Source organism: Paramisgurnus dabryanus, chromosome 11 (assembly GCF_030506205.2).
Source record: "Paramisgurnus dabryanus chromosome 11, PD_genome_1.1, whole genome shotgun sequence".
In the NCBI taxonomy this organism is placed as follows: domain Eukaryota; kingdom Metazoa; phylum Chordata; class Actinopteri; order Cypriniformes; family Cobitidae; genus Paramisgurnus; species Paramisgurnus dabryanus.
Window position 1 is genome coordinate 14,334,340 of NC_133347.1, and position 12,186 is coordinate 14,346,525.

Sequence of the window (12,186 nt, forward strand, 5' to 3'; positions counted from 1 at the left end):
AAGATCAAGGATTTTTTCCCACAACAATCATAAAAAAACTCTGCATTTTCTGGAAGGGCTGAACATATAATGGATAGTGTTTCAATTGTAGATGTAACCCTGAATTATTAAAAAATACTGTATTAATTTATCTGATAAATATACCTCTGAAATAAGAATGGATGATATCTTTGAGAATTACCAAAGAAAAAGGTAAAACCTTACAGTTTCTAGTAAATGATTAGTGTGTTTCTTCAGTGGTGGTTGTTGAAACACGACCCTCTTGACCTCTTTTGCGCACTTGTTAGCCCCTGGGGGCTCTTTTCTAACTCAGTGGCAGCTCTATTGCTGAGCTAATGCTTCACGCTAATGAGCGTTAACATTGACAGCAGGCCACATTAGCCCCACCCAACTCGGAGAGCATTCAGAGAGGTGATAGGGTTGACTGCTTTACCTTTTCTTCTCCACCTCAGCGCTTTAATTGCTGAGGCTAAAGCTCATGTTACGGCTCTCTTCTACTTTTCTTTTTTACTTAGATTTTCTTCTAACTGAAAGTTGGTCACAAAATCTTCAGGAGCCTTGGGGCGATGCAAGTTAGCAGAGAAAATATGTATCTGGTTCTCACCCTCTTCCTGGAAAATTTAGAGATTTGGAGAGGATTTTCAGTTCCTTGCTTAGCTTTGGCATGGTGTCAAATCTGTGAATAAGTCTTTGAAGATACATGTATGTAGAATTGTTCATCTGCAGACGTTTTAAGATCTTTTATGTTGTCTTGTTTTACTTATCACCACTTATCTTATACATAATATATTAGTGGTCTCATTAGATCATTACAGATCAATGGATGAATTGATGGATAGATTCTTGGTAGCATTTTAAGTTAAACTAAAATAAAACAACTACGGCATATCGAAAACAAAATGATTAAAAGAGGGTCAGGCTTCGTGTTTGGATTACATTCTTTTATGATTTTGTCATTGGCCTATATTTTTAATGAATAGAGTAAAGTTTTGAGCCAAAGTTGAGTACGCACAACCACCTTAGCACCAGCCATGATTATGTGATTATTGTTTGCAGATGTACACTGTCAGAAAGTAACAGCTTTAAGCTGGAGTGAGATGGCAAAATGCAGAATGTCAACAGTATGGCAACAAGCTCCTACTGTACCCATCTGATTTAACTCTATAATACACAAATGTGCATCTGGGGATCGGGTGGCCTAGAAAAACCTATATCTGTCAAACTGCCCAGAAACGAGAAACAAAACAATCAAACTCCTGCAGATTTGCAACTTCTTTGTCAAGCTGCTCACCAGAAAAAAAGCAAATCCAAAAACAAAATGACAAGATGTTTTATGGATGTGCTGACGTCGTGTGTTGACATGGAAATCAAGACTCAAAGCAAATTAAGTCACATCGAATAAAAGTTCTTCTTAGTATACATATAGTATAACTCTTAATTTTTGAAGATCTCGTGTTTTAGGTTTTTTTGACATTCAGGGTTTAGCTATCATTAGTCATACTCTCATTTAATATTGTGTCTCTAGTTAAAGGTTCCTGGGCACTGCAGTTTAAACGGATAGTTTGAGTCTAAATAAAATTTTGGCCTGGTTTCAGTTAATTGTGACTGCGTTTCTGTTGTGAATATTAGGCTTTTGTTCCTCATCATATTTATTCAGTCTTCAGTCTTAGAAATTGTTTTCTTTGTTTTATCAGCCCAGTGACTTGCGTCTGGCGTATTGTTTTCAAGCGCCGCATTTTTCAAAAATGCCATTGCCGATGTCGAATTGCCGATATACTTAGCACACTCTCCGTGAAGCCTAATGTGCAAACAGACGTAGGTTCCGTTTGATGTCGCCTAATGCAATGTTGCCACAGATGTGAAAACAACAAAATACAGACCGTGGATATGAAGTCCTAACCCCCCATTGTTTACAATACAACACTGAGCTCGCTGCGCGCCACAGGTAACTTCTGCTTTCTTACGAGTTTACTGGTATATTGATACTGATGTGTGAATGATATCTTACTGTTAAAAAAACAAAACGTCAGTGCATGTGTGAACAGCACATTTTTGTATTTACTGGTAAATTCATGGTAATTTACCGATGTCACTTTTCACTCAGCCATCCAATCACAGCCAAACAGCTCACGGACAATGACTGTTATACAAAACAGAAGTATCATACAACCAAAATTCTTAGCTGCAGAAACCCTGGCAAGTTTTTTGTCCACCTGCCATTTTCAGCCGTGTTTAAACGCTTTGGTGTACACGCCTGCTTAGGGTAGGGACATGCCAAACAAACGGCAACAAAGTAGCGCAGACTGCAAGGTCGGCTGACGTTGCCTGCCTACAGACTGCGTCTGGATCCAAAGTTGCCCTGACACACCAAACGGATGGCGGCCACATAGCACGTCTGGTCTGCACTTGCATGATCCAAGATAACCTTTCCTACTAGTAGGTGGCAGTGGTTGCATTTATTACTCTAAACAGGAAAACTGAAGAGCTTGTGACTGCAGTGATACAAAACACAAACAAAGCGGCACTCGCTTACCAATTTTAAATCTCGCTCACCACAGATGGATTTGTAATATAGTCTTAAGAGCCATGTGTTTGAAAAATTCACATTTTGGAATAAGAGCTGAAAAAATGAGATGAGCATTCTGTGCGTGCCCTCTTTGCTTCCATAGTCACTTTCTTTTTTCTTCTGGCTGGCTATGCCGAACTGGCAATCGGAATAATCCGATTCATGCACCATCGTCGATTCGACCATGTAAATTGGCTAATAAAAGGTAACCGTGACTGACTTTAGTGTACAGTGTTGAACACACCGAAAAACTCACAAAGTCACACGATGCTCAAAACCTGCCCGACGCTGACTGTTAGCTGGTGTGTACGTAGATTTATTATTAAAAACCAGTAAACCAATAGAGCCATGTAATATTTTCATAATAAAGATGATTAGTTTTCTGTACCTACTTTTTTTGTTCATAATGCTGAAGATCACCAAAAAAAGGATTACTTTAAAGAGGAGACTGGACAGACATGTGAAGGCAAGTCGTCTGTCAGTAAGAGATTAATGTGGAGGACCAACCCCAGTCTTAGAAATGAGAAATGGCCTGTCTACTTTAAAGGAATGCGTGGCACAGGGTTATCAGCTCTAGACGAACCTTGAGAGCTCAGAAATGACCTGCTAACCAGTTATGATGTTTCTCAAAGTTTGTTTACTAACTGGATGAAACTAGGCAAGACACTCATGGAAATGCACTTTTGTGCTCTTCATATAGACCCTGGGGGCTTTCATGTTACAGGAGGTTTAAAACGCCTGGTTCAAAGAGTATTTGCATTCTTTTCAATAATGGGGGACACAGAGGGTGATGGTCATGTGATCAGTCATGGCTTTCTTTATTCCTTGGGGTTCCACTTGCGAAAAGGGAACCTTGCGAAAAGTCCTCCATTGTTGAAGGCCTAATGAATACTGTTTAATTTTTAATAATCCAGTGGTTGGAGTAAAGGTACTTTTCTTCTTCTTAAAATTGGACTAAACTTCTAATTGACCTTGACGTATAGCCAACAAGATGGGATTTCGTGAATCACACTTTCTTACTTGTCAATTAGAGCTACTTTAAAGGGTCCACCGAGTGAAAATGCAGACATCAGTTCAGCAGGAGGGAGCCACTGCTGTTGAATCATTGAGGGAAAGTCTCCCAGAATCCTTTGTGTTAAGTCGCCCCATGACCTACTGTTTCCACACACCCAGGCGTCTTAATGGTAAATGCGCTGCGCTATTGGTTTTCTGTATTCATGCCTGCTGCATGGAAACTAATTTCCATTCGAAGAGGAGCTCAGCTGGAGAGAATAAAAACAGAAAGTGTAAGAAGTGCATGAATGGAGAGATAGAGAGTCTTTGCCAACTAGTTGTTTTATTTTTATTTAGTCTTTACTGTTATAGTAAAGAAATAAACAGACTCAAAGTTATTATAAAAGAGTGACTTTATTGGGGTTGAGCATCCATAATGCCTTGCAGCTGACAGTTTACACCGTGTACATCAGTGTTTGTTTGTCGTTCTTAACACCAAACTTGAATTATTCTTTGTGACTCAAATCATACTAGATGTTGACTAATATTAACTCATTCCCCGCCAGCCTTCTTTTTAAGTTGTCTGCAAGCATTTTTTTTGTGATTTTCAGTTTTGCAAAATGCCTTCCAAGAAAATATTCTTAAAAAATAAGCAAAAATATATAAACATACAAATATATCACATGAAAAAACAGATCATCTGCTTTCAAACAAACAATAAACAAACAAACAAAATGAAAAAAAAAACGTTTCATTCAATCTATATTTTTTCTCTTCTTATAAACTCTTAAATATGGGTATTTTTCTTCAAAAGGTTTCTTTCTTTTGTTAGAAATCAGATTCAGAACAATTATCAAAACATACATGGAGAGTAAAATCTAAAATTAAATGATTTTTTGCTTCAGTTTTTTTATAAATTGGGTAAGTGCGATCCATCTAGTGGATAATCACTGTATTACAGATTACCATAAAAAGTCACCAGGGACACGTTTTTTTTTTCATGCAAATGTTTTCAAACTAAGATCACTTATGCATACAAAGTCATAATTTTTGTTAAATAGGTTCAATCGCACATTTTATATTATGGCACCAAGATGCTAAAAAAATTCAGGGTTATTTTTAACTCTGCGTTTGGTCAAAAAGGGTTGGGTTGTTATTAAACCTATATCCTGCATTGTTTCAACTCAAAATGCTGAGTTGTTTTAACCCATTGTTGGGTCAAATATTTAAATTTTCTGGGTTAATTTAACCCACACTGTAAAAAATAAATTGTTGGCTCAATGAATTATTTTTTAGTAACTAGTTCCACAGAAATTTTACGTTCACTCAATTTCTGTCTCCAAAGTGTTACCTGGATTGATGTTTTTTAGTTGGCCCAAATTTGACTCAAATATAAAAAAGTATGTTGGCTCAATTAGCTTTATAGTTCATTCAACTAAAATGTTTTAATCAGTTGAATCTTTAAAAAATTACAGCAAAGACTCTGTCAATTAAAATTTAAGTATACACTCAATGTTTTATGTGTTACTTCAATTAATATTTATTATTTGGGATTTTTTTAATAACATTTTAAAATTATTTATCAAATAATTTATGCTGGTGTTGTAAACAAAATAATTAACTTCAGTCACATAAAAACAAAAGCTTTTTATTCACTTATCATACAGACTGAACATACAGAATTAAGTCTTCTTTAAATAGAGGGCATAAAACAGTCCAAAAAGCCTCCAAAGTCAGTCAGAACATCTCCAGGGCCATTTAGGAGACTTTCCTCAGCCAGTCCAAGCGGAGACTGTCTCGCTATATGTATCCTTCTGGTCTGCCCCTCACATAATCTCCGCTCTGGTTTGATAAACAGAGGAATATAAACACACACACATACATAAATAACATGTTTAATATAATACATTTTGACGGTGAAAGACTTTATTCCCTAAATAACGTTAATGTTAGGCCAAATTTCCCTCAGACATCACACATAATTAAACACTATTGGGCGGTTTTCTCGGACAGGGCTTTTCACTGACTAAAATAACTTACTGACATCTCTAAACATATGAGTGCTATTGTTTTGTCTCAAAATGCACGCCAGTATTATATTATATAAGGTTTGTTTGTAAAAATGTCCCAATTATAATAAAGACCGAGTTCTAAACTTTGTCCGGTAAACCAACCCTATATCCAGGCTTTTTATCTTAACTAAAATAGCTCCACTTTACTTCGGTCACGTAACATAACACACTTCTAATGTATCTTTACAAAAATATAATTACAAAAACGTCGAGTATTTGCGTCTTTGCCAATTAATATATTCTAAAATTAACATTTAATTACAAACACTTACCTGACGTGAACTTGAGGAAACGGCTGACTTGTATCCTCCCTTGTGTGAATCAGTGAGTGATTCCAGCTGTTGCGTGCGGATTGATCTCAGATGAAATGACCTGTGATCCAGATCCTTCCGAGTTAAAACATTTTAAATTCAAAATACACAGACGCACGCGCATACATACATACATACATGCACACGCGCGAGCACGCGCGCGCGCACACACGCACGCACACGGGTACACACACGGGTATATTTAGAAGTTTTAAGATTGTTATGATATTGGGACTATTTCTCCACTCGCACCTTCAGCTCTGAAGTTCAAAATCGCAGGCAGTACGCAGCCCAGTTATAACAAATGTGAAAGATATGAAATATCATTCAACAGCGATATCATTTAAGTGCAATCCTAAAATATGATTTAAAACATACTGGTAAACCTTTTATTATTAAGTATAAGAAATTAAAATGAATTAAATCGCATGTTTAAACGCCACAGAGATATAGAGCCAGCAGTCGGTTTCTGATGGGCTTGCCGAGGCGAGGCTGCGCTGGGCGGGGTGTGAGCGGTTAAGTGTCTGTGATTTTCTGGAGCTCATCTGGAGCTCTTCTCCGTCCGAAAGTGTCCGAGCACATTTTTAAATAGACGCTATCTATATTAACCGACTGCATATTTAAACTTAAAGCACATACATTCACGCCTGAACAACTCTTAAAATTACATTTTGTTACCAAATAACAGTAATATTGTAAGCATTTTGTTGTCAGGAAACATAGCTGTCATAAGTCCACATATTGACCAGATTTGTCTTAATTAGTTCAGTCAACATAGCCATTCTGAATGTTGACTGAATTTGGAAATAACCATTCACTTAATGTTTTAAACACAGATTTATCTAGACTTAAAATAATATGTCTACTCAACTAAGCCCAAACAAGAAAATTGGTTTAACTTATATATTTTTGCCCTTCCAACATTTCATTAATTGGATTTTTTACAGTGCAACAGCTGCAGTTTTGTCCCTTTTTTGACCCAATACAGGGTTAAAAATAACCCAGCATTTTAAGAAGAGTGAGTATATTTATAATATCAAATAAGTTTATGTAACATTGGCTTTTTTATCACTGATTTTGCTGCCATTTTATTAAAATAACACGCCTTACTACCTCCTCACCTGTTTTTTGTCAATCTCACCCTTTTGCTATATTTCATCCTCCCTGCTGTTGATCTCATCCTTTCATGCTCATTTTTAATGTCTAACCCATCATCTTTGACCTCTATTTATTCTCCGTCTCATTGTGTGTCCTGTCCATTTATAAGAACCTCATCATTCTGCTGCTCTGCGTGCAGGTGTGGCTGACTCATGCACACACATATACACAAACACACAGTGATAATGACACCCCTGTAGTCACTTGAGGGATATAATTAGAGAGCAGAGATGTGCATGCTCTCAACGATAGGTACAGGGCTCACCCATGACTGCACCCTTACATTTACAGTGAATCTCAAAATAAAACACAGACATGAGATTTAGAAATACAGTAGTTGTGTGTTTTTTTTTTTTTTTTTGCACTGTACTGGCATAATTTTACTGTATGTAATGTTAGCCTCGTGCGAACTCCATATATTTTAAAATGTTGCTAGTTCTGTTGCATAAACAATATTGTTTAGTGTATGTTTTAATTATAATTTTATGTATAGATAAGTCAATATTTGGGGACACTCACCCAAGCACTGTCAGAAAAAAGGTTCAAAATGGTACCTTTTCTGTAACTGATGTGGTACCTTCAAATGTTCATTTTTGTACCTTTATGGGTATACAACACATTGAAATGTAGCTTTTGGGTGCAATATTATCCCCTAAGAAAATAGTGAACATTTTTAAGGACAAATTTTGTGCCATTTAAATGTTAGGGGTATAAAACAGTAAAATATTTAAAAACTGTGGTGTTTTCCTTTAAATATGTTCTTACCTCAACTTAGACAAATTAATACATACCCATCATTTTTCAATGCATGCACTTCATCTTTGTACAACACGTCATGAATGTGTTAGCATTCAGCCTAGCCCCATTCATTCAGGGATGAATTTAGAAGCCACCAAACACTTCCATGTTTTCCTTATTTAAAGACTGTATTCGACCTCGGCGGCAGTAATATTGAGGGAAGTTTGAGCGAGAGTGATGATGTTGCTGTGCGCCAATGTTGAAGTGTTGCAAACTTAGTTCTCTTCTGCCATACAATAAAGTTCTCATTTTTTATCCACTTAAAAATATTTTGTGCCACCATACTTACTTGTGTAATTACTCATGTAACAGTCTTTAAATAGGGAAAAAATAGAAGTGTTTGGTGGCTTCTAAATTCATCTCTGTTTGGATCCTAAGGAATGAATGGGACTAGGCTAAATGCTAACACATTCATGATGCACTGTTACAAAGATTAAGTGCACTCATTGATAAAAGATAGGTATGTACATGTATTAATTTGTTTAAGTTGAGGTACAGTAAGAACATAGTAAAATACTGAAAAACTGTGGTGTTTTCCTTTAACTATACATTTAAAGGTACACAAACATTATATTATGTTTTGTATACTGTTACTAAAGATACCAAACGAAACCTTAGGGTACCACCCCATTGACAAAAAAGGTACAGTTTTAAACTTTTTTTTTTTTGACGTGTGGGTTGAAACAACCTAGCTTTTTTCTAGTAACGTGTTAGCAATTAAAATTTTTCAACCACGCAACCTTTTTAAAATTTACATTTGATGTACAACCGAGTGTAATGTTGTTGCAGAGCAAAACATTAAAAATTTATTTAAAGCAATATTTACTACAGGCCTTAATTTACTCCATAAATCAAAAAACACTCTTCTAAACCCCATTATAAGTTCCAGAGGGACCCCGCGGCCAATTAACCTTCCAAGATGTTTAATAAATTGGCATCACGACTGAACAGCTATATTAAGTTAAAGTTATGCTGCCTTGTCATTGGCGTTCTATACATATAAAGCAGCATTGTTCTAGGATTAGTGTCCTTGTCAAACACCCGAACATTTTGATTATTAAACTTGCATTCATTTGTATGCATTGTTGTTACGGTTATCCCTCATTAAGTATGTAAATCTGTGAGCGCAGCGCGCACAGAAACGTGCCCACCATATTTAACACCTCAAAACAGGACGTTTTACTACAAATATAGAGGTACAAAGTCACTATCAGACCCCTGTCGGCTGAGGCTAAGAGTTTATGATTTAAAGTACGACAGTGTGACATGGATTTGCCGTAGCTGTGAGGATTTGGCAGGCCTATTTAAGAAACCATTGCTCTCTGACTACATACTTCTCTAATCTCCTTTGGGCGCATTTCTCTACCGCTGAAAGACTTACTGCCCTCTCCCACACAATCTAACACTCTATTTTGGTATAAAAAGGCAAATAGTCCAAATATTTATCTTTTTTTAAAATACAAATGGAATGGGGGAGATAACACAAGGGAAAAGCTTAAGGGAACAAAACTGGACCAAAATAATCAGAGTTGCTATGTTTAAATACCTCCACGCTTGCTTGTTTATAGCCCTCACTGTGGATGGCCCTAAATGCTTTTTTTGTTGAAAGAAACTTACAACACTGTGGAAACATTTCAGTAGTCAAATATTAAAAAGCAAACAGGCCACCTTTATTGCTTTGTTTCTTTACTCTGGAGCCTCTCTCTGCTGAAAGTTAGGACCTTTGTGATTGTCAGTGACGTGTGAACAGACCCTAATTTAGGTCAAGGCTTTTCAGGGTGGGTGCTCCTTTGCTAACAAGACAAGTCTGTATTATAGGACTGAAACATCCTTTTATGGGCTGTATGCTGATTTATGAACACGCATTAAATATTAAAATAATTTAAAAACAGTGAATAAAGTTCTTGTGGTTTTATGATGTGTTATCACAGCTTCATCTCTGTTTCTTTCCCGCTTACAGATCTCAGTGGGTTGACTGCTGTCATTATGATAACCGTGATGCAAACCCTGCTTCTCATCATGAGTTTGTGTGTATGGGGTTGTCATGGCAACACCCGCACTACACCCCGTGTGCACCTGTCATATAAAGGTGAGAAATTAAGCGTTTGTTTGTTTGTTGTTCATCTAACTGTATAAAAAAACATCACGTGTGTGAGTCTGGGATATTTAAAGGGGTCCTCGATTATGATTTTACTTTGTGTGTAATGTTGCTGTTTGAGTATAAACAACATCTGCAAAGTCAAACGCTCAAATTTCAGTACAAAGGGAGATAAACTACAAAATAATGTCTGTATGGACTACATTGAGCTTCTTCCTGGGTAAGTGAAATCACGAACCCCAAAATTGACACAAACATTGCCCACGGTAACATGCAACAAAGGGGGTGTGGCCATCTTGGGCTGCTTTTATGTTAGTGCAAGGATGTAAACTAAGGACAACGCTGTTTGGCTCTGTTAGCCAGTTAGCTAAATGATCAAAACAGCAAACTACAGATTTTGGTGTTTGCTGGCATTTGTGTGATAAGTGTAAATTTATTTGATTTCAGCTTTTGTGTAGTGTTTACTCACTTGCTCCTATAGCTACAGGTCATGCCAAACATGGTTATGTGTTTTGTTTGGCCACTATAGTGATGCCTTGGTTTGTTTTCGGAATGTCTTAAAATTGTCTTAAAAGGGACATATCATGAAAATCTGTGCTAAAATTGGGTTCCCAGTGCTTGTATCAACCTATAATATGTGAAAAAGATTAACCCAGTAACTTAGTTTTGGTAAACTATTCTCTGCAACCATTTGAAAAATAAGTCATTGAAATTTGGCTCCCCTTGTGATGTCAGAAGGGGATAATACCGCACCTTAATCTGCTCTATCCAACCACTGCACTCCTATTTAGTGTGCAGATCAGCTTATTTGCATTTTAAAGGATCACACCTACAAATTGGCAATTTTAACATGCTATAATAAATTATCTGTATGGTATTTTGAGCTAAATATTCACATACGTACTCTGGGGATTTATTTGACATCTTTAAAAAGTGTTGTGAAATGTCCCCTTTAAAAGATTATAAGCATTGAAAAGTTGAATTGCATCATTAAATTCATTTGTGGAATTGTTATTTTTTTGTATTTGCACTTCATTTCAAAGAAACTTTTAGAGACATTTCTTTGTGAGTTTCTAAGCCCTTTCTGTCCTCTTCAGTGGCATTTTAATGCATATGTTTTTACTGTTTCCCGTGTCACACATTTTCTCCCTCTCTCTCTCATTTTCTCTCTTCCTTTCTTTCTGTGTATATTTTGAATCTGGCACCAGCATGCCTCATCTCCCAATTAATGCCCCAGAGAGGGGACGACCCATCATCGCCTCTGCAGGGGGATGTGTCACGGCGGGGCACAAAGAGATGCAAGCCGAGTGAGGCAGATGTTTGAAGTTTAAAAGTCAAATCTCTCACACAAAAGCATTTGCATTTTTTTCCCATTAAACACACAAACGTCGGTCAAATACCGGGCTAGAAATGATACAGCGGAGTCTGATGAAAAGATATTGTTTTATATGATAAAAGACACTTGGCACAGTCACTTGCAGACACATTCATAAAACTGTTTTGCCCACCCGTCTGACAGAAGCAAAGTAGCGCGACATGAGTTTGCTCTCAGTTCTTAGAAACTGTCACACACAAAGCCCAGCAGGTGTCTCTGCAGTAGAGTTTCATTACTGTGTGTAATCTTTTCAAAAGTATATGCGCGCACACACACACACACACACACACACACCCATATATACGTACTGTCTTCTCCACTCTGTATTTTACTGTAGTACACAACCTGATGGCATTCCAAACTCACACTGATGTCAAGATGTTGGAGTTTCTTAAAGTTTGGCCAAGAACAGAGATGGATGTTTACTCAGATTTCTTGGTCAGTCACACAATCAGCCTATGAAGTGATTCACAACCCTGTATCACCAAAAATGTCTCTTGCTTTGAAACATAATTCATACGTGTCAGCATGTCAGGTTGGCCGTGACAATGACTTAGACAAGAGGTGAAACAGGGAGAGTCAAGGGGAACGGCCTTTGTATATGGAGTATAACACGCCTCATCATATAACTATTATCACTAATATTATAGAAGTTAATCATTTTGATTTCTACATTATTTGTATTACTACAAAGAAAAATATGTAAAAAAAAATGGGCAGTACATATTTAAAATGTCCTAATTTGTACGATTTAGGTACAGATATGTATACATTTGGTACCTCTGAGTTGCTAATATGAACTCTTTAGGTGCCAA

At 36.8% G+C, this 12,186-nt stretch overlaps 1 protein-coding gene across 2 annotated transcripts in view; it reads left to right on the plus strand.

The window, feature by feature from the left end:
* Positions 1-12,186, plus strand: part of sema3gb (sema domain, immunoglobulin domain (Ig), short basic domain, secreted, (semaphorin) 3Gb) — a 41,211-nt gene that overhangs the window by 9,351 nt on the left and 19,674 nt on the right. For both annotated transcript variants that reach the window (XM_065246954.2, XM_073816223.1), the window contains exon 2: positions 9,859-9,987. In XM_065246954.2, coding sequence (XP_065103026.1) covers positions 9,885-9,987 — 103 coding nt within the window. In that variant the 5' untranslated portion in view covers positions 9,859-9,884. The remainder of the gene's footprint in view (positions 1-9,858; positions 9,988-12,186) is intronic.